Source organism: Theileria equi, chromosome 1, assembly GCF_000342415.1.
Source record: "Theileria equi strain WA chromosome 1, complete sequence".
Lineage (NCBI taxonomy): Eukaryota > Apicomplexa > Aconoidasida > Piroplasmida > Theileriidae > Theileria > Theileria equi.
The window spans coordinates 2,085,514-2,108,438 of NC_021366.1; the positions used below are offsets into that span (position 1 = coordinate 2,085,514).

Here is a 22,925-nt window from a genome sequence, read left to right on the forward strand (position 1 = left end):
CCAACTTTGGTCTCCTTGTATAGGTCTAAACCTAATTTAAAGTCTAAAGACCTGAAAAAATAACCGAATATACAAGATGGACATGTTTTAGAGATTATAGAAAAGCTCAAGGCAGAGCTACAGGTGCTCGCCAAGTTAATAGAGTAGTGTGAAGGCTATAGCATCTACTGGTATGACAAGGGAACGTTGAGAAAGTACCTCTTCCACAAGAACAGCATTAGAATGGAGAATTCAAAAACACTCACATAAATCTGGTACATGAAGCTGAGGTGATGAAAAGAGAGAAAGTTTAGGATCTCAGAAGAGATCAAGGGTCAAAGGGCATATTTATAATGCATATGGATTATTCGCCAAAGCGCCAGGAATAAAACCGTAACCCTCAACAATGTTACTAATCTCCTTTTAAAGATACGCTAACTCAACTCTTGATAGATGACCATCTATGTAACTGTCTATGAACCTAATTTGTCATTCATGTCTCTACATGTGAATAGGTACAGTAGGTAGCATTTTTAACTCCATTGCCAGTTTAACTAGAGTATTTATAATGTAAATGGATGCTTTAAGCTGCCAAGGACAGATTGTCCGCTACATTTCGGCGCATGCTAAACTCTCTAATGTCTCCCAAGGAAGAGACACTGACAGGAGCACTGCTCCATAGCAACACCTTAGACCCCATCCATAGTATTAAAATAAACATATAGCACATATTAGACCTCTATAATGGTCTATAGTCACTGCAATTTCTCCAGAAACTGCCATCTATGATACGCTAGACACGTCGCACTGATCTCGAATGTAGACGCAGAAATGCAGATCTGTCCATGTATAATCCGCGAATTAATCATAATTTAATCCATCAGTAAAATACCATAAAATTTGCGATCAATCTAATACACCTGCACATCCATTCACTTTGCATGCAGTTGGGTTGCTTTATGCCATGCCATCTTCCGAGCCACCACAGACTGTTGGCTGCTAGGGAACACTTTGTATACACAATTTAGACCAATTCAGGATTAAAGACAACCTCATTTCTTGGAACGCAAACTCAGTCGCCAATCGAACGCCGAGACCAAAATGGCGTCTAGACTACTGGTTTACCCGAGTGAAGATCGGTCAGAATGTGAAAATAGAGAGCAAATTGGGCTTTCTCCCATGTTCAAGAGAGCTATTATATGTGCACTAGTTAGTATTTTTGCGACAGTAATCGTAATTGTGCTGACGTTTCACTTCTCTAGGGAGAATTTCGAACAAACGGGAGCAATCAAGAAGATCATATACGTCACAGAAATCAGGGAAGTTGATCTGAAGCAAAAGTTATCCCAGGAGATCAGAGAGGAGGTCGTGCAGAAGCTCAAGGATGAAGTACTGCGTCGCGGAATTGGTTACATGAACGGGGATATGGATGCATGTCTCGCCAGGGGTCTCAATAAGGCCTGCACGCAGGACGGAGACGTCAAGTTTGTAACCTCCATGGAGCTCGATCGTCACGCCAAGCTCATTGAGTTCCTAGGGGATGAGATAAACGCTGAATTCGAGATTGAGATTCTCCTGAAATTCAAGAGGTACTGCACCAGGATCAAGAAGACGTACCAGAACTTTGACGAGTTCACCAAGTACCTCTACCTATTCCGCAAAGATGTTATCGACATGGAGAGACACAATAGAGACGCAGGGAATGGAGAAAAGAGGGGGTATGAAACGGAGCTGAGAGAAGACTTTTTGTACGACAGCATGGAGAACGTCGGATACGGCGACTTGTTTGAGGGCGGAAGAAGGACCTTTGAGTTTACTCCACTCCCATTCTAGCGGTAGGTGCACCGGTTGTGAAGATGCAAAGTAGAGAGTAGTGAGCATGATGCTCTCGATGGCGTAATGCGTAGTATGAGCGACTGAAGAGAGAGCAATGCACAACCATAACCCTAATTTAATACGTTACATGACTATTCTATGGCGTCCAGAATGAGACTGGAAAGTCCAAAATTGCTACTAGGCCGAGAGACTACCGGAGCGCCTGGCACCCTCATTCGAGAGACAAACGTACCCCTACCGATATACATCATTTCAAAGTGCCCAAAATGCCTGGTTCTGATCCCCTTGAAATTACTGGAGAAAGCAGGTTGGCAATATCTCTCGCAATGGCGGACAGTCTCCTGGTATGATCTCTGCACGAGTCTCAGAGGTGCTGCAAACAACTGGAAAAGTGGCCAGAGATGGCATGTGTGGATCCTGGAATCAACTGCGAATTCCGGGGGATACCATTCACTGCAGACCCCAGAACAATTGCCTGGATGGAGCCCGGAACCCCTCAGGAATAGTTTAAATGAACACCAAAGATGAGGGTCTTGGCAGTACTGTGGACAGTTTTATCAGCTGCATCATGTACTCGCGAAGGCCCTGATCCTACCATCGGTATCTCGGCTCCAATCTCTTCCTTTTCCGCCACAGGTCCCATTCTCGTGGACCACGGCGCTGGGATCGCGGCCGCAGATATACCTGGGAAGCATTTTCCTGCCGAAACTTATGGTCCGGACGGAAATCTCTCGCTGGCTACCCTGGAAGAGCCGGGAGCCATTGGATGCCAGAGGGAGAATGGGAGATGCACGGCTTCGTATCTCTTCTCCAAGGACGGAGGCACGTTCCTGCTTCGAATACACCTCCAGGGCATTGGAGCAGGCGATATCATCTGTCTCGAGAAGACCAACGACCGCTGGGAAGAGATTACCGAGAAGGACTATATGGAGAAGATGACGAAGAGGAACAAGAATTTGGTGAGGAGAACTTATTCCCTGGAAAACTTGTCGGAAAGAGGAAACACGGCTGTCTCTCCAGGAATGGAGAATGGACCCTGGAAACTCAGGTCCAGCGCCTCCATGGAGAGACTGACGGAGGATGTTCCTCCGACACCTCAGGAAGTTTTAGAGGAGGATATTACCCTTTGGCCTGACCTACCATATCTGGACTCAGACCCAGAGGAGACTGAAAATTCGGACAATTCACAAGCCGGTAATTTGAAATTTGAGATGGCTGCAAACACACATATTGGCAAAAATAGCCCAAACGCAGAGGCCACAAGCACCAAAAAATCACCAAAGTCCACTGTACAAGCAGATGGACCAACTAGCGCCAAACACTTTAAGGATTTTAATGTAGAGCCGAAAGAGCCTGTAGTTATATCTCTGGACATTTCAAGTCCATCGCCTTACTTAGCAAGGGAATATGACAGAAAAGTCAGTGACACGGTTTACAAGGCATATTTTCCCAGGGGATCACACTTCACCAGAGTTACTGATGGCGAAGAAGAGCTGTGGAACTCCTACGGAAAATTTCAATGCACAGCCGTCTTCTTTAGTGTCAAGAATAACTTGTGGAGACTGACTCTTTATCTATGGGCAAGGGATTCCCAATCCGAGATGATGCATTATAAGAAGGTTGATGGAAAATGGAAGAGTGCTAATGAGAAGAAACCAGTTAATAGCGTATACACCGCTGATATTATGGAATCTGAACAAAATTCGTCGGTTCCAAAACCCGTTTTAAGCCTAGAATCAGTTGTAACTATTCCTAATCCTGAAAAGAAAGGCAAGAATATTTCAACTGGAACAATGTATGATAAGAATGCTGATGATCTGGCCATTGCCACAGAAGAAGATTTACCCACCGGAGGAGCCCTGGCTAAAAAGGCGCCAGCACTTTTCTCTGGCGCTCCTCCCCCGGTTCCGCGATCTCCAAACACGCTTGACATTTTGAACCCTGACCCGGAGACAATAGACATTCTGGAGCATGAGGTGAATGGAGTAACCATTAAAAAATTCGATCCAAAGGATATTAAAATAACGGTACTTGTGGAAGGTCCGAGTGTAATAGGAGAATATGAATGCACCTCCGTTGAGTTTGTATTTAATGACGAAATCGCCGTTTTGCGCTTTAAGGCAAAGTATGGAAATGCTGAGCCAAGTTATGTCTACCGTGAAAAGGTGGAAGGAGAATGGAGAATGACCAGTAGAACTGTTTTTGATAGAAGATGTAGAGAGATGGATGTAGATTTAAGTATCTTGTCAAAGCCAAATGTGCCACAAGTAGAAGAAGTTGCTCCAGCTCCAAGCAAGTGGAATCGATTAATATTCTGGAGATGATTTGCTCTCTTCGAGCACACTTTTTTTGAACTTGTATTATACTTTATATATCTGTTTGTACTATTACGTGGTAGCCTCTAGTCTATCTCGGAGAGGTGTTTAAATTGTAAAAGGAATGGACCGGAAATTACCTAAGGGCAAAATTCCGCAAGAGCACTTGCATGCTGAATGGACAGTATACACTCGGTAACATGAAATTTACGACCGTTATGGATGGGTTTGGATCCCAGGTCATTACAGAAGATCTCCAAGTTTATTCACGAAGCGGACCAATTCTGCTCATTCCACCTGGGGAGTGCAAATCATTCTTCCCACTCCATTTGCAGGTGCCATATCTCTGTCCATATTAGGAATTCTGCTTGCCATTGTGCAGGTAGTGAAGGAGCTAGTGAATCGGAGACCAAGTTGGAGGTGGACCGGTTCCCAGCCTAGAGGCACAAGATGGTGGATCTCTACCAGCTCATGCCGATGAACATGGACACAAAACTACCAGGTAAACTTTACAAGAGCCGAGTAGACTCCGCAAGCGCCAATCACAAGTCCTTAACCATGTACTTACACACTGCATGCATGTCCGTCTACTTTCGTGGTGGTACTTTACTCCTCCAACATTGTATAAATGGGCTTTTTAGAGCATTTATACAAGACCATATCCGAAATGAGCCATACATAGTCCTGCAAAACTTGGGAGCTACTACTCAACTCATAGCTACGGACTGGGTAACGGCCTATTGCCACTTGCTCATCCATAGGCAAGTCACATTCTCTATACAGCGGAAAACTTTCATTCTCATAGACAACCATTCATCCTCCCTATGGTCGGAGGACCGCCAAAGCTTACTATTCCATAGTTCGCATTCATTCTTCCAGGTACCCTTGTCCCCTGTCCATCATTCTAGGTACCCCATCCGCAAAAGCCTCCATCTCCTGCCACGTTGGCTTAAACTGCACACTTGCAACCTCTAAACATCGTTTCTCCCATTTTGTCCCATTTACTTTGTTGTAGACCAGAAAATCTGGGATCTGGGCCACTGGCGCTTCCATCGGGTCGCGGCGGGCGCCCGGCGACGGCGTCCCGTAAAGTGGCCTTTGTAGCCTCGGAATCTCACACACTTTTTCGAGACAAAATTGTTGGTACAAAAAAGAACCTCTGCGTCTCTTGGCAGTGCATCTGGAAACTGGGAGACAGTTTGGCCACCGCAGGTCGTAAAGGGCCGATAGACAGCTGTTTTTTGCCCTTTTTCTTTCCGAAATTCGGCAAATTATCGTCTCGCATATTAACTCTTTCGATGAGAATGTGAATGGTTAGCTACATGGCCAGGATCATGGTCCCTCAGCTGCTGGTGCATGTTAGTACACTTTTGATGTACGCCATCTGCAAGTTCCAAGGGACGAGACTTTTCAGTTTACATCGCAACTCGTGACGTTTTGTGTGTGTTAATTTGTGATGGTACGAATCGAACAGATTTTATAATAACGCAGTAGCATAGGAGGCAGAGATTCTGTAGCATTGGCGTTTTTTATGTGATACACTGATTGTAACGAGGTAAAGGAGACTTTCACAGCTGCCCTGCAAGTCGATACTGCAGGCGATAGAGCCAAGACAGTTGCTATTGCGTTTATCACAATTTTTGAGAGATTGCAGTTGCACGATCAGATACATTATGACGGAAAGCGAGCACGTGTGCCTGAGTGGCCAGGACCTGATAGAGTTTAGGACGAAGCAGTGTCCGTTGTACGCCAAGGGTACCTGCTCAAATAGCAGTCGCTGTAACATGTCACATAGCGAAACATGGCCGCGCAGGAACCCTTTGCAATTCGCCTATGATTACAAACTCTGTCCGAACATTCAGTTTTTTAGGACGGACAACAAAATGCAGTTGCAGGGAAAATGTAATTACGGAAGAAGGTGCAAGTTCTCGCACTCCAAGGAAGAGCAATTGTACCATCCAGACCTGTACAAGACACGCATGTGTATGAACTATCCCAATTGCAAGGGCTACTATTGCCCGTTTGCACATTCGCAGTCGGAACTTAGACAACAGGGCATTCCAATCGTTAGAAGGGGAATTGACAGACCAAAGCTTGGCATGACAATTGACGCATGCAGGAGACAAGTTAAGGCAATTAAGACTTTTGAGCCAAATTCCACAATTTTGGAGTCCACACTGGGAATTTTGGCAGATGATCTCACTGCTATGCTCGCGGAGGATTTCAAGAAATTCGGCCCATTGACCGAACGGGTGCAGTGCGAGTATGGAGACACGCCTTTCATGACCACTGTCACACCAACAAACTCGCCAGTTCTCCCTCCATACAAGTCTGGCGTTGCAACACCAGTCTTGACAAACTTGGAGGCGTTGAATAAAACCTTTATCGACAATGGTTCCATTTTGGATAAATGGAGAGCACTGGACACGATTTCGCTAAACTCGACAACATGTTCTCCACTCGTTCATTCACAAGAGGCGCCTGATCAGAATGGAGAGGCCAAGGATGTTGAAGAATCTGATGCAGAACACAAGGACGCGGAAGATGACAGCTGGTTTGATGTGGTCATCAAGGCTGGTTTAAAGCTCCTGGGTGACGACTCAGTTTTTGGTCCTGGCAATGTCTTTAGTCGTGAGAATAGCTTTGCGCCGTCTCTTGGTGGGAACGACGCCAAGAATGCCGCCTATACGCTGGAGCTCCCTGGAATGGAGGAGGACAAGTTGGTTGACTCGTGGAAGACGCACATTTTGGCAAAGTCTGGAGACGATGCCGCCTATAAATACACGTTGTGGCCTGCATACCCTCAAGAGTCTTAAATTTTTACATTTATTCATGTGCATGTGTATGAGGGCAGGGGTACCTGGAATGGTGCGCGGATGGAGGAGAGGTACCTAGAAGAATGTGGTACAGGGGAAAGTGCTGGAGGCACCTGATTCTGCTTCAGAAGCAAAATGTTTACACACACTGGCGTCTAAATGTTACAAGTGATCTTGAATCGCCTAATTCGAATCTTTGGGCGACAGACGCTGGAGAAATGGATACCTTTGGACCGTTTGTGTGTAACGTCGCTGACTGACCCTGAAATTCACTTGGCAAATGTGCCATTGCCAGATGTGTTATTTGAAAGCATTTCAGTACCATTTTCCTTGGTAAAGTCTAACATTTCAAGGGTCGTAGTCAAGTGTCCATGGACGTCTTTCTTCAAAAACTTTGCAAAGGACTCGCTGAAGATTGACGTCGAGGGCGTGGAGATTGTGGTACGCACCAAGCATCTCTGCGAGTTCCAGGATGAGTTGGCGAGGTCCTCCTTCGAGAGAAAGAAGCTCAAGGACCTAGCGAAGGCGGCAAAGCCCTCGAAAAAGAAGATCGCAAAGGTAGTAAACGCGCTATGCGTTACAGTCAGGGATGTAAAGCTGACTCTGGTGGACGATGTCCTGCATAGTGAGCCGTTTTCAATTGTAATACGCGCAGATGTCGTGGAATTGTCTGGTATGGATCCAGGGGATCCCGTCCTTGAACCAAATCAGAGAAGAGGAATTTTGGATTCTTTGCTCATTGCGCTGCTTGTAAGGAGTAGAGGAGTTCAAATGTGGCATTTGGTCTACAAGGATGGTGAAGAGGAGCTGGACGCGGAGTCCAGTATGGACTCTTGGGGAACTATAGAGAGTAAGCAGACATCTAGGACCAGTCCAGAAATTGATGAGTGCGGGACCTGGATGGATCAAGAGGGTAAGGCTGAGCCTGTTTCAGAGGAGGAGCTGAGTAATTACTCACATTCAAGTGATGAAATGTTCGAGTCAGATGATGAAGGTGCTGCCAACATTTTAAATGTCAAAAGGAGTGCATTCTGCCTTGGATGTTCTGGAATAGATGTGGCAGACGTCACTATAGAACATGAGGTAAAGGATGCAAATTTGCGCTATCTATCCATACTGAAACTACCCTATACTGTATACAAGGTTACTCCTAGTGCCGGTATCACATTTACGCTAATGTTCAAGCAGTGGGACGTTTCTGCCCTTGCTCTGCAAAAGGATTCTGGAAAGGACGTCTTGAGATCAATGGACATTGGAATATGCGCAGATTCAGACAAATTGGGTCGAGGGACAAATTATGGATACTTATTTGATGGGAGAATTAGGTACGAACCCTTTGCAGTCACAATGACCACCGCTGGGATGGAGGTGCTCTACAATTTTATCAAACACATTCAGCTCGTTTCATTCTATAGAGCCCTTTTGCTGGAGAACTTTAATGCTATGCCAAGTATTCACGACTGTAGAAAATATGTAAACGTACTTGGAAAACCGCAGATATTGCATGCCATGGATTCAGACTTTATTGAGAAATTTGAAAAGGCTACTCCTATTCCCATAGTTGTTCAGCTTCGCAACATTTCAAAATCATTTGGCAAGACTGGAAACTTGCTCCAAGACATGTGCTCCCTCTGTGATGGCAACGCTAACCATTTTGGCAACCAATCTTGGTTTAGAGGAGAACGTGGACTGACTGTAACTATTCCAAACGTTCAGCTTGAGATGATTTCTGCCTCACAGCTACACGAGTATATAGAAGGGGTGACTGTGGACAAGAAACACCTTCCATGTGTCATATTCCATACGGATATACTCAGAGTTGTTAGTGAATCCAAGATAAACAAGTGTTCAAGGACAAGGATAATGATATCGAAGCCGGTTTTAAGGTATGCCAAGATTAGAGCTCTTGCCGAACGGCGTAGTTTTAGCGCCAAGGTTTCTTTTAGGCACGTTTTAGATGACCGCTTACTGGTGTACCCAGACGCGTTATTTGATGCGAATGATGATGAGAAAGACATGGAGCTAACTTTTGAGGGATACGGTAATGCGGTAAAGGCAACCTATTTGCAAATGCCAAAAATGAACCTTGTGATTAATACCCTCTACCACTTTTATTCAACAGTTGGTCCCGATGCATTCAAGGATATTGAAAAGGGGTACATAAATCTGGATGTCCTATACGAACGTACAGAAAGACTAGGGGTTGGGAATGCAGAGATTATGGATAAAATTAGAGAGGGACTGAGGCGCCCAATCAGGAGTATATTCAAGGGTTCATTCAAGGACATTTCATTGAGACTCTATATTTCTACTGTAACAGGGACGAGTAAACCAGTGATTGATCGAGATGCAGAGATGATATACTTGGAAAATGATGCACTCCTTAGCCAGTGGGATTATTGCAAAGATATTGCGGAACCACTTTGTGAGGACGTCAACGATCCATTTACTATAATTTCCATAGATGCAATCCCATATAAAGTGGATAGTATGGTTATTCGGAATTCCGCAGAGTTGGAAACAATTATTTCTACATCCATCAAAATGAGCCCTGCAGATCTTGTAGAGGTTTGGTATAAAAATACACGCGATTTGGATTTTATATTTGAAGGATTTGACGGAGAAATTAGAGACGTTTTGCTGATTAAAACTAGTGGATTCGAGATTTTGAAGGATGGAGGAAGGTATCTACACCTTGCAATGGGAGACGTGAATGCAGCTCTTTCAAGCTCAGACGATTTTGTTGAGGCAGAGGACCTCGAAATAGCCAGTGTAAAGGAAATAAAGTTTGCGCAGGAAGTAAAAACATTTTCCCTTCAAATTGAACATGTCCATCTCTCATTTATGCATCAGTTGGTGGATGCAATGTTAAAGTCTGGAATCTTGCTCATGAGGGCCGATCTCATCAAGGTTATAGACCGACTCAAGGATTTTGGGTGTGTTGGAGACTCTGTATATGCACGTGGACATGGCCATGTACAAGATGCAATGGAGTCGGAGTGTAACGAGGGAATCATTAAAATGATGCAAAATTATACTCTGGATGTAGATGCACTCAAGGGATCAGTCTTGACGAGTTGGCCAAAGGTTGTGGATGATGCGGAAAAGTTTCTAATCAAGGTCGTCGATACGAGATTGGATCTGGAGAATTTTAGGGCATCCATCAAAAATATACATGGAGAGTTTGGAATGAGCCCCAAGAGCGTAAAGCTAAAGATTGGTGGTACTACTCTTGTAAAGGATAAAACTCATGTACTCATAGCATGTTGTATAGATGACCTGGTACATTGTAGAATAACTGAAAACGAGGTAAAGGATGGACAGGTGTTTATAGAGTATATTGAAGATGGTTCGCAGCAGGTCGCAAATGTCAAGGTTGAGATACAAAATTTTCACCACCGCATAGATGCAGACTTTATAGACGAATGTAAACAGATTGCAGAATGCATTGACATGAAATCTGGAGGGGGAAAAAGGAATTTATCCTTGCGCATTTCTCTTTATAATTCCAGTCTGCACTATTTTGGAGTTGGCATAAAGTTGGAGCTATATGCAATGCTGTCATGCTTTCAACGTGCAAAATCTTTGGATCTCTCTCTAAAGATTCCTAGGATGCATGTTTTAACCTGTGTAAACTTTGAGGATCTTTTATCATTCTCCCTCATTAACTTGGCATTTAAAATGGTTCCAAAGGACAATGTAGAGCGTGCCCATTTTTCCATTTCTCATTGTGCGCTTTGGGGGTTTTATGATGTGTATGGACAAAATGAGGTGGAAAGAATGAACGGGCAAGAAGCTGTAAATGTGCTCCTCACGTTGCTTCAAGAAGACTGGTACAGTCAACTCATTAGGGCAATGATTCCTAGCAGTGAATTGTGCTTTGGGGCTAAAAATCAAAAAGCCTTGGTTCCAATATTTGTAAGCAAAGTGCCTATGGGTGTTCGTTTGGCACCGCTCTTGAACGCCAAGTGGATAAAGGAATGGTTAGATGATGTATCAACGGAGCCTGAACCAGATGTTTTTGTTGCCAATGTACTCAAGCACTTTAATCAGTCTTTGGATAGTCGTGACTGTGACTTTCTTTCTGCCAATTTCAAAATTTCTAGAATAGACGAGTGTAAAATTATTACAGGTAGTGCGTCCCTATCAAATTGCTCCATTCTACTACACCTGGAACCTATAATGTCCCTTGTTGAAGAGCTAAAGAGGTTGGATTTCAGCGCTTTACAGAGTCGAGACAAGGGTGGACCAGCCATTGTCACAATTTCAGTTGGTGTAGACATGGATGTTTCATTTCCCATTACTCTAGATTCTGCGACAAGGATACTCATGCCGCTAGAGATGCTTCCAAGCGTATCTGCTCATAATGAAAAGGAGATCCGCAATGAAAATATTAGGATCCTCTGCAAATCAACAATTCCCAGAACATTTTCTAGAATTTGTTTCAATGTTGAATCCAGGTGCCAAAAGGTACAAGGACTTCACATGCTGCCTGATGATTTAGTGGGTGTGGACAAGGAAGATTTGGCAATTTTGGCTGCAGCGGAGGAGCAACGATATGCATTCTTGGACTATTTTGATGAAATCAAAATGGTGACCTTTTTACACTGCGAGAACCTCACCACTGTCCTATACAGAATACCAGCTGGATTTACTACGCGTTCAATGGATGATGGTTCCGCAATGCAAATTGTATCCATACAATCTCCACTGGGGTCTGGAATTCTAGAGCCCTCTAAGGACAGCTACAATCTCTGCGCTATAAGCCTGCAAAACATTGTCTTGGATTCTTGTTGTACACCATCAAGGGATACTCATCTAAACTTTAGCCTGGAATCCATAAAAGTTGTTGATTCAGTTGGCAAGTTTTTGATACGCAGTATACCAGATAATGCATCACATAAACTAAAAGCCCAAGTGTCCGCAACTCTCACTCGTAGGGGAAATGCTATTGCAATCAAGTGTAATATTGAAAAGACAAGGACTGAAATACAACCAGAGGGACTAGAGCCATTTTTTGAAGTTTTAAAGGATATTAAACGTGTAGGAAAGGGTTCCAAAGAGTTGAGCAGAAATGACTCGGCTCTAGATGTACCCACGTCTACAACAACAAAGGATGTACTCATCCGCTTAAACCTTTACGAAATATGGATACATCCCTCAGCTTCCACAGATACAGAGTGCATAGAAAAGGCAAGGAGCTATAAATTCCTACAATACAAGAGACCCTCAAAACAATATATTGAGCCAGATACCATTCCTGTAATATTGAAAACAGCACACAGAATTGAAAATCCATGCATGGACGCTGAAGATGACAATGTATTGAACATTTTGGGGATAATGTCAAGTATAACATTTCAAATTTGTGATCAAAGACGAGAAGTTGAGATGAAATATCTAGGGATTTGCATGGGACATGCCAAGAATATTGGCGACGATGTTACTATGCTCGCGGATGAAAAGGGGGACTTGTTTCATATGGACACTCTTGGACCCTCTACTATGGATCGCTCAGAATTTGGACCAAGGATGCTTCTTGAAACACACGCTGGAATGCTCAACATTGATGAGGAGGCTGACAAGGTCAATATATCTTCACAGTTAAACAAGATCAAGGTACACTTGACAGTGGACAATATATTCCATTTCATGAATCTAAAACCGCTACTCTTTGATCCATACGCTAGACTTGTAAATATGCTCATCCAGACAAGGAGACGAAATGAGCCGGATGCTGCAAGTCAAATGCACTGCTCGGATAGCCTATTTGAGGATATCCGCCACCTCTTTTCCAAACATGGTATGGAATTAGAGACAATGTGTAATGTACAATATAATGACTACGTTTCTGTAAATCACAACTCGGTAAAATTTACAGAATCTGTGCTCTCTTTAATAGGGCCAATAAATCATCTATTTTGGAAAAAAGGTGATAAGGAAATTACAGTATCGTTTAAATCACAGGATTCACACTTTACACTAGTTTCTGGTATAAATGATCTGGTAATTTCCCTAAATTTGCACGAGGCCAAATTACAAGCTATTCATGGAGCTCCAAGTGGAATATCTCACACAATTTTGGATTCTAGTCTTTTGTTCAATATATCTCTCATGAGTTCGAGTTTGGAGGATACCATGTTGCGAAACACACTTGTAACTGCACAAATTTTGCGAAAGGGTGGATTGATTGATAGACCATCGCTTGTCACCAACTTGTGTATAAGCGGCATTGTTCTTGAGCTAAATTCTAGGATCATTCAACTTTTCCAATACGTTTCCTCTATATCATCAATACTTTCTGGAAAATGTGATCCATCCATAAGCATAAACCTCTACAATGCGCTCGGAATTGAAATTTGCGTACTGAGTGGAATATCATCAAATATTTACGATAAAGTCTTGACAATGCCACCAGGAACAGTGACTAGCGTACCAGATAGGGAGTTACTCATTTTTTTGAAAAGGTCGAGCGTAGATGCAATTGATGGAGCTGGAAGAGAGTGGATAATGGAAGAGTACAAAAATTTGCTATTTGGGAACAGTAACAACGTAAAGAATCTACTTGGACTTTTCAACAACAGCGGTGACATACATGGTACAAACTATGGAATTCCTAGTTTGCCAAAGGGATGGGACCAGTTGGATACATTTTTATTCCTGGGAAAATATGAAAATGCACCTCGCCTCTTAAAATTCCCAAACACTGGCTATGTTATCCTAGTTGAACCGAGCATTGACCCATTTACGTCACAAATCAATGTAACGGTTTCTTCTAGTATTTCTATACAAAATTCCACAAGTTTAAATTTTATAATTTCACAGGACCCAAAGGTTGGCTACCTCAAAAAGTTGGCGTATAAAATTACCAAAAAGAATGAACCGAGCCAACAGTACCAGTCACTTTACATCAATGCATACACTAGTGCAAATATTCCAATATCGTGGTTTGGAAATGGGATAATGCCAATGATTGCTCCAATGTTCCCCAATCAGTTTGAAAATACAAATGAGATACCATTTCCACAGCTCCATTTGTTATTGAATAAGCATCGTTTTGTCGAGTCTGAATTGGAGAGTCAAAGTCTTTTTGCGCTAAAGTTTAGGGGATATTTAGGTTTTAAATGTAGTCTTGCATATAGTGAAATTTCTCATGAGGATGATCATGCAATCGTATATTACAAATTTGTAATAACAATAGAGCCCATGATTAAAATTATAAACAGTTTGCCCTTTAATGTAGTTTTGTATGTTTCCCTATCAAAAAATATAATGGCACAAGAAGAGGACTCTGACGACATTTATCAACTAATGACAAGTTATAGGGCTGTAAAGAAGCTCTCTAGTAGGGAAGCCTGGGGAATACCATTCTCTGAGCAGCGTATATTCCTCAGGGTAGCCATCCAGGGAGCACCTCTGAGGAGCATGAGTGATGCATTTTACCCACTCTGTACATTTATATCAAACACCTTTTCTCTCAATTTACCAAGTTTTGGAAGAACGTCTACTGTCAAACCGCTAAAGTTCTTAGCTGGTCAATTTGAGGCTCTTGAGAAACCATTTATACCGGTAATGGATGCAGTAACAGAGTTTTTTAAAAACAAGGAATACTTTCAATATATGAAGCGCATACAAGCAACATTTGAGGTGTCTAGAAATTCTATTACAATAATTTGGCCATTCTCTTTTGAAAACATTACAAATTCCTTCATTGCGTTAAATGGGTACATTATCCCTCCTGGTTTCAAGCTCCATGGTAATTTGCAGGACGCCACAAATTCTCGTATTCGAGCATTTATAAACACTAGCGAGTCATTATTTTTACATACAAACCAGTCTGGACGATTGGATCTCACCAGTACAACGACCTTGAGATCACCAATTTATCTGAATGTACCTATAGAGATACTCAAACGCTATGCGTTTTCCAACAGCAGTATTCAAGGACCACTTGATATCGAACCTATTTTGGAAAATATCAAAGACAAGATACAATATAAAAGTCGTATTGCTAACCCAAAGAGGATTAGCATGGATGATGTAAATGTGGAAAACACACAAATTGGCGCAGTTGCATCCAATTTCAATAGTACAAATTTAACATTGGGATGTACAGTGCGCTACTCCAGTTTCCCATACAATACATGCAAAATAGTTGTAATATCAAACCTCTTTACATTTGTAAACAAGCTCCCCTTTTCAATTTGCATTAGAGGAGTTACGGCGGATGGAGGTATTGAAGAATTTGGCAACGATAACGAGCTGGAAGGTATATCAAATTGCCTTGTAATTACACCAGGTGAAACGTGTGAACTAAACACTCCCTGCACACATGCGTGTGTTATAAAGTTGGAAAATGGAAACTATAGCTCAAAGTTTCCCCTTATTCCACCAAGGGTTCCTACCAACTTTCAACTAGAGCTAAACTCTGAAAATGTTGCATACACGACAATGGCATCAAGAGGTATCCTAATACAGGTTAATGTCATTTCTGGAAAATTCGCAGAGAGCAAACTTCCATACACTTACAATGGTTACTATTTTGTCCTATCAATACCAAACACGTCACATTATCAAGTCCTAAACATTACAAGGTATACACTGGCATATACAGTGCCGGAGAATGTTAAAACTATGGAGGCAAAAATGGTTGAAGAACACTCGCAGGTCCAGTTTGGAGGGAAGGCTGATTACAAGATTGGGATTTTACCACCAAATTGCATCACTCACTATGTCCCATCCACATACAAGATTACGCAACAACATGAGATTGCTCTAAAGGTTTTGAATTCGGGATCTGATTGGACAATACACCCATTTTCCATACACACAGCATCAGTGTCTGGATTGTGTTTTCTTCTTGATGAAATGAATAGAGAAATTTACACTGCAACAATACTCAGACATGATGGTAGTAGGATTCTTGTTATTGTAGAATCTAGAGACGTTGCAGCTGAGATAAAGGCGTGCAAGGGTGCAATTATGCGAAATGAAATTCAGACGCCTTGGTCATCCATTACCATAAATGTAAAAACCCCAAGAATTACCCTCACCCTTAAAAGAAAGAGGAGAGTTATTATAGCGGCACACTTTACAAATCTCGCGGTTTCCTTTTGCCAAAGGATTTTTGGCACAAGCGATTCAGAGGAGGGTAGCACGGGCGCACTTTCAACGATCCACCTCAATCTCATGATAAAGGCGATCCACATTGACCACTTTTTACACGGTTTCATTCCAGTCATATTAAAGAGTCTGGCCAAGAGACATTCAAAGCAAGAGTCCTTTTTGGAATGCAAATTAGCTGGGTCCATTTATAGCAGGGATACACCTTTGGTTGTAGACTCTGCAAACATTAAAACGTCACCGCTCTCCATCAACATTGAAATGCGGGTTATAGAGCAGATTGTCGACTATTTGGAAATGGTAAAGCTACAAATCAATACTGACGAGACTGCACGCGAATCATTGGTACGACCTGAGCCAAAATGGAGTGAAATGAAGGCTACACACCCAGTGTACATTTTAGACTTTTGCATTGAGCCAATCAATCTGGTACTCGCTATAAGGACGTCAGATGTAAAATTGTCTAGGCAAACCTTGCAGCTTTTAGATGCTTTACCATTGGATACACCATCTGTATGTGTTCACTTTGCATCGGAAAAACGAAGTTATTCAGTCTTTTCTCTAGGGGAACTAGCCCACTCTTTAAAACATTCATACCTTCGACAACTAATTAGGCAATCACTTCCTACAGCATGGCTTTCCAATTCGTTTGCTGTAATTTATGGAGTTGGCAAGGGACTCATATTTTTAGTCACTCAGCCATTTACATGTGCAAAACAGTTTGGTGGAATCGTACCCAGCATGGAGGGATTTGTGTTTGGAATAGGAAACGGTGTAAAATTCCTTGTGCTCTACATTGTAGGTGGAATTGCCCAGAGTATGGGCCATGTACTCAATGTTTTGCAAAAGATTTTGGGTAGAAAGCGAGCACGACCACTGGGCATCCTAGATGCTCTTTGGCTCGGTATAAATGGAGTCCTACTCGACATTTTTGTGAGACCATGGAAAAAGATTGTTATAGATTTTAAAAGAGGAAAGGGTAATCGAGAAACAAGGGGCAAAATTTGTCTGAAACTCGCAACAAATCTCGTCCAATGCATTCTATGTCCAGTATTTGCAGCAGTTAACATGCTAATCACGGTGGCCGAGGGGCTATCTAATGTTTTACTTGGAGATTTGGAGCAATTTACACACATTTACGAAAGCGATCAGCTTGAAAAACCTCAAGCTTCTGGAGTGAATTTTGGCATTTCAAATTTTGATTCTGGATCCAAAGAGGACGGCACCAGAGAATCAAACACGTTTATTAAGCGTATGAAAACGGCAACTATGCGTAAATTTTATTAGTGTTTTATTCCATATATGCATTCTTTAAAAATGTGCCAAGCAAATTTTATGTGCCATCCGCTATAATTGTCCTCAAAATTTGTGCATGCAGGTATCCAAATAGAGTATTTGGCGAACCCTGCAATGTCGCCATTTACATTGCCATTTAATAATAAAATCGCAATATTCTACATGATGAAAAACCTTTTATTCCTACTCCCGTTTCTCTGCTACAAGGCTGAAAGCTTCCCTATAGTCGACGTCACCGTTGATCTTGCAAAAGAAGATCAAAGGCACGCATATCGAATGGGAACACGTGTTTGGCACGGATTCATGTACATAGCCTACTACCCAACCGCCGGTTACAGGGTTACCCAGATCAACTATGAAGATCAAGTGCTTTGGAAAAAGAGCGATAATCCAGAGGAAAGGCTCTATAACTTCAAGTTCTACTACCTCTATGGAGATCTTAGAGTGGGCTTCATTCATGTTTTTAATGGAGAAAAATACGTTTCATTCTATTTCAAAAAGGTGGCCGGAACTTGGGTTCCAATATCTTTTGACGACCTCGAATATCTGGTTGAAAAGATGAAGCGGTGCAGAGATCTTGACGTAAACAAGCCCGTAGTTGAAGAAGTTTTCAGCGTGCAAGAGTACTCTCCATCTGGCATTCCAGCATTCATCTGCATGCCCTGGCCAGGGTACGTGATACAACTTGTCAGGGCTGACGAATCACGTCTTTGGGAAGCCAAGGATGATTCTGAAAGATGCGAGCACGTTGTCTTGCATGGACCAAAGGATGAGCCTAAACTCGTACACATGTTTATAGCAATGGAGAATGCATACAAGGTGCTCTATTTTGAAAAGGTGAATGAAGAATGGAAGGAGGTCGACAAGGAAAAGTTTTACGAAAGACTCCAAAGTCTTGATGAAGAAACTCCAATGGAAGTCTCATAGGCAAAGTGTTCCTTATGGATAATTTTTGGTATGGTAAATGCTTAAAGATGAGAAGATATGCCCTTTTAACATTTAAAGATGTGAGAAGACATCTAGTTTACAAGGTTACTGCCATTTATGCATGTATAAAAGTTTTTAATATTTAAGAATTCTTGCATACTTGTTAGTATCATTCATATTGCACATAAAACTTCTCACATTTGATTGTTTAACTCATATGTCTATAATAGTGCAAGGAAAGGCTTTGAAGTGATTTCTACTGAAGACTGTGTTGATAGTTACTCATCTTGTTCTTCCGTGGATAGTATTTCTGACGGTGAGCTGGTTGTGAGGGAGGATGATTGGAATGAAAAGGACTATATTACTCTATTGAGGCACTGATCACATAAGGTCTGGTGTAATAATGGAAGATGAGTGGATAACTACGACTCAAGATAAGAAACAAATGTGGAAGAACTGGAAATACAGGAAACCACCCGGTCCTTTTAGGTAGTAACCCAGAATGACTACTCAATATGGAGTTATCATAGACATAAAGGAGAATGTTCCTCGTGAAAATCCTACATACTATGGAGGTCATAGCCAAAAAGATGTTGAATTAAAAAAGTCAGAGGATCCTCCTGGCTTCTTAAGGTTCACACATACCAAGAATGACATTGATTTGGGAGAATCTTTTAAGGTTGATGAGATTAAGTATGATAGTAAGAATGATTTCAAAACAAAATTAAACATAAAACCTTCTGACAAAATACAGCATCTTGCAGTATGGTATTGGTTCGGAGACGATGGCATGACAAACCCTCTTCTTGTAGAAGTAAAAGGGTCGGATAAAAAATATTATTATCACTTTAATAAAGGAGGTGGTGGCAGTACTATAAGTTGGACTGCATTTACAAAATACTCAGGTTCTCGATCCCAACCCTCCAGTGAAGAACTTGAGAAAACTCTGGATGAAATCGCATGTTTTTATCACAACTCTGTAACCTTTGATCTTACCAGGAGTAATTCCGAGGGTTACACCAAAGATAAAGGATATTGTTGCACTGGTAAGCATGATAATGGAGAGAAAAAAGTCTCTGTAAGTAAAGGATTTGTTAAGGTTCCTGGTTCAAGTTCTTCTATTCCCTTCTTCAAACATACTGTAAACCCTGATGGTGATTATAAGCTTGCAAAGATTAAGTACACTAATTCTACTGTATCAAAGAATGAGATGAAACCTCATACGTTAACGTTCCCAATCTCTGGTCCACTCAGCGTTTATACTTTCTACTGTAAGAATAATCCAGTGCTCATATATGTAGACTATGATGGAGAAGGTGTCAAGGGATGGTACAAGAATATTAGTACTCCTAATGGTGATAATTGGGAGGATCTAACAGATGGACCAAATAAGTCACCAGATATAATCCAAGACTGTAGGGATGGTAACTTTAACAAACTTGTGAGTGCAATAAGCGAATTCGGATGTATCTATCAAAGATGTAATCCTCCTGGTCTTGAAGGTGAAGGTACTCTACCGGACGGACCTAGTGGAGAAGCTCCTCCTGTTGACAGTGTTAGTCTATCTAGAGAACCAGGGATATCCATACAACGTTCTACTGATGGTAATATGGTCATAGTTAATACTATTGGTTATGGTACTGGTTATGCTGTTCTATCGACTGTTGAAGAAGGTTATGATGGCGTTATTGCTCCAGGTGCAGCTGGAGAAGTCCATGGTGGAGGTGGACTAGTTCTTCCTAATCCGCCTTCTGTCACTATTAACATTTATGAAAGGTCTCTAATTGGAGGAGTCCGATCGTATTATGACTGCACTTATGGTTATAGAAGGATTGATGTAACTCCCAAGGTTACTGGGACTTTTACTGAATACACTCACACTGTACCTGATAAAGCAAGTAACTGCTTTACCCTTAAACAGGTGAAGTATAAAGGTTATTATACTGGGATTGTATCAGGATTATCTATTACAAATGTCACCTCTATTTCAGTTTACTATTGGTCCTTTTTAGAAGGCCCTACTAGGAAGATTCCTACGGATAAGAGAAGTAGACCCCTTCTCGTCAAAGTAACTACTAAGGCACCTGGTCAAGGATCTATGGAAAAGTGGTATGAAAATACTGGTGATCCAACGAATGTTACTTGGGGTGTAGTCCATGAAAATCTTAGTCAGAATAACCATCTCCGAAAGAAACTGGAACTTCTCAACTGTTATATCAATAGTGCGGTTATAATCGATGTAAGTCAGAAACCTACTAATATCAGTACATATAACTATGATGTCTGTGACGATATTGATAAGAGGACTCTTGGTACTAATCACGGTAACGCTAGAATAAAGGTATACAAGGAGTCTCCTGTTGGGGCTTACGAGGTATATAAACATGTTCTTAATCCTGGAGGAATCTTTCATATACTAGGACTTAAAAATGACTCCAATTCAATAACGTTCAATGGAATATCTGGTCTACCAATTCTTGATGTAGATGAAGTGAGGGCATATTTTTGTAAACAAGAGCCTAAAAAACCCCTCCTAATATATTGTAGAACAAATGGAACTACTAGTCATTGGTACAAGAATACTAATGAACAAGCTCTTGATGCATGGGAATTAACACCTGACTTATCTACTAATGATCCTTACAAAAACCATGAAAAGATTCTCACTGTACTTGACACCCTTACTAGCCAATGCAAACCTCCCTCCGTAACCGTTGATATATCTCAAAAAAATGAAGGTGGATATAAAAGTCCTAGTAGCACTCCATCTCCGCAAAAAATAAACGTTAAGAGGACTCAAGGTCAGCCAGGTTCTACTGAAAGTGATCCTCCAGAAAACTATGATCTCTACACTCACACTGTGGCTAGTAGGCCTAGAAGTTACTTTACAGTAAAAGGACTTGTTTACGGAACAGGAAATGATATTAAAGTGGATGTTGTGCCTATGGAGAATGTCACTTCAGTCTCAGTATACTATTGGTCTCATCTTTCTACAGGGAAACCCCTGCTAATGAAGATTGAGCAAACTCAGAATAAAATCAATCCTATTAATGGACCAAAGACTGTTACTTGGTATGAAAACGAGGGCAAGGGTGGTGATCTAAAATGGAAGAAATGGAATAAGAACTCGGATCTCAAGACAAAGCTTAAACTGTTGAACTGCCCACTTAACAATGTTGTTAAAATAAATGTTGGTGAGATACCTAGCAATCCAGATATGCCTACTCAGTCCAAGGAATATGACTCTTGTGACCCTGAAGATGTTAGTAAATTTGATTCTGGACACGGTTCTAGGATGAAGGTTACCAATGTCACTCCTGCTAGTAATCTTGCTCCATATAGAGCCTACGAACATACTCTATTATCTACTTCTAATGGAGATAAATTTCACATCGTGGGATTTACAAATACTTGTGGAGGATCTACCATAAACTCATTAAACGGTAAAGGTACAGAGAATAAACCCCTAAAAAATGTTGAGAAGCTAATCATTTATGTCTGTAATCAGAAGCCTACTACTCCACTCCTTACCTACTATAATAAGAACCAAACCCATAATTGGTATCAGAAACAACATAGTAGCCAATGGAAACCCGCATATAAATTACACACAAAAGTTGACCCTGGTTCATATGAAAAGATTGTTTATGCACTTGATGGCATACAGAGCCCTTGTAAACCTACTTCTGAAGGAGGTGAAACTGTTCCTAAAGCTCAACCAGCTGCTCATGAAAGACTAGGCCCTGCTTCTCAAACTTTTCAATCTCAATCTGCTGGACCTCCTACTTCTGCTCCTGATAATCCTCGTACTGAAGCTTATACTGGAGTTCTTGAACCTCTTGCCATTGGTGCTGGATACTTCTTGGCTGGAACTGCGGGATCCGGCGCAACATTTTTTGGAGGATGGAAACTTTATAATCGCTGTAAGGGAGACCCTTGGGTACGACAAATATGATGGCTGCATATGGATCCTGGATTTTGTAATAAATACCAAAAGCATGACCATTACCAGATATGAGTACATACTAAAGGCTGCCAATAAATCCGTATAACCACGAGTTATGTAAATGCATAGTGTCCTTTTCATTCCCTGGAATACTCTATCTACTCCTGTCAAATCTTTCAAGATTTATTTTGAGATTGTTATATTGTTTATGTTAATGGGTACTGAGTAGTTGGTCTTAATTTGTTGGTTTGTTCTTGTTTCATGTTAGTCCTTTCTGTTCTTGTTGGGTCATTGTCTATAGTATAGTCTATGGACTCTTTTTAGACCCACTTGCAATGAAGATTAGTCCCTCGTTCCTCGGAACTTATCCTTCTTCCAGAGGTACCTCCGTCAGTCTATCCTGGAGGATGTAGTATCCATTGGAATAATTACATCATTAGTGACCTGTAAATAAGACAGGAATGGACAGGGGGTATCTAGAGGGACGGACGTTGATAACCATGGAACTCTAGTTAAGGGGAAACTTGAGTGTCTACACGAGTATAAACCAATAATGCGCATATAACACAACCCTTACACCTAGGGCAGATTAATTAGTTAGTAAATCTCCGGTCTACCAAATGGGTAAATGATAAACCGGAAAATCTCTTTGGATCCCTGAAGAATGAGAAACCAGGGTACCAAATC

The 22,925-nt window shown here is 41.6% G+C and overlaps 7 protein-coding genes across 7 annotated transcripts; all 7 read left to right on the forward strand.

Annotated features, from left to right (window-relative positions):
* Nucleotides 1–1,080: 1,080 nt before the first annotated feature.
* On the forward strand, nucleotides 1,081–1,812 carry BEWA_027370 (hypothetical protein; the record flags this gene model as incomplete). Its single annotated transcript, XM_004829497.1, has 1 exon — nucleotides 1,081–1,812. The coding sequence occupies one exon, from the start codon at nucleotides 1,081–1,083 to the stop codon at nucleotides 1,810–1,812; it is 732 nt and encodes a 243-aa protein (XP_004829554.1).
* A 587-nt stretch (nucleotides 1,813–2,399) lies between these two features.
* Nucleotides 2,400–3,050, forward strand: BEWA_027380 (hypothetical protein). The gene has a single exon (XM_004829498.1). The coding sequence runs from the start codon at nucleotides 2,582–2,584 to the stop codon at nucleotides 2,948–2,950; it is 369 nt and encodes a 122-aa protein (XP_004829555.1). The 5' UTR covers nucleotides 2,400–2,581; the 3' UTR covers nucleotides 2,951–3,050.
* Nucleotides 3,051–3,261: 211 nt separating this feature from the next.
* BEWA_027390 (hypothetical protein) lies at nucleotides 3,262–4,159 on the forward strand. The gene has a single exon (XM_004829499.1). The coding sequence runs from the start codon at nucleotides 3,417–3,419 to the stop codon at nucleotides 4,137–4,139; it is 723 nt and encodes a 240-aa protein (XP_004829556.1). The 5' UTR covers nucleotides 3,262–3,416; the 3' UTR covers nucleotides 4,140–4,159.
* Nucleotides 4,160–5,401: 1,242 nt separating this feature from the next.
* Nucleotides 5,402–6,946, forward strand: BEWA_027400 (hypothetical protein; the record flags this gene model as incomplete). Its single annotated transcript, XM_004829500.1, has 1 exon — nucleotides 5,402–6,946. Exon 1 carries the CDS (start codon nucleotides 5,804–5,806, stop codon nucleotides 6,944–6,946), a length of 1,143 nt encoding a protein of 380 aa, XP_004829557.1. The 5' UTR covers nucleotides 5,402–5,803.
* Nucleotides 6,947–7,105: 159 nt separating this feature from the next.
* BEWA_027410 (hypothetical protein) lies at nucleotides 7,106–17,356 on the forward strand (the record flags this gene model as incomplete). Its single annotated transcript, XM_004829501.1, has 1 exon — nucleotides 7,106–17,356. The coding sequence occupies one exon, from the start codon at nucleotides 7,106–7,108 to the stop codon at nucleotides 17,354–17,356; it is 10,251 nt and encodes a 3,416-aa protein (XP_004829558.1).
* Nucleotides 17,357–17,530: 174 nt separating this feature from the next.
* BEWA_027420 (signal peptide-containing protein) lies at nucleotides 17,531–18,292 on the forward strand (the record flags this gene model as incomplete). Its single annotated transcript, XM_004829502.1, has 1 exon — nucleotides 17,531–18,292. One exon carries the CDS (start codon nucleotides 17,531–17,533, stop codon nucleotides 18,290–18,292), a length of 762 nt encoding a protein of 253 aa, XP_004829559.1.
* Nucleotides 18,293–18,794: 502 nt separating this feature from the next.
* BEWA_027430 (hypothetical protein) lies at nucleotides 18,795–22,247 on the forward strand (the record flags this gene model as incomplete). Its single annotated transcript, XM_004829503.1, has 1 exon — nucleotides 18,795–22,247. One exon carries the CDS (start codon nucleotides 18,795–18,797, stop codon nucleotides 22,245–22,247), a length of 3,453 nt encoding a protein of 1,150 aa, XP_004829560.1.
* Nucleotides 22,248–22,925: the final 678 nt, after the last annotated feature.

Excerpts from the sequence above, each read along its gene's own strand:
- BEWA_027380 (XM_004829498.1), top strand. The coding sequence starts at position 2,582 with ATGCCAGAGGGAGAATGGGAGATGCACGGCTTCGTATCTCTTCTCCAA.
- BEWA_027390 (XM_004829499.1), top strand. The coding sequence starts at position 3,417 with ATGATGCATTATAAGAAGGTTGATGGAAAATGGAAGAGTGCTAATGAG.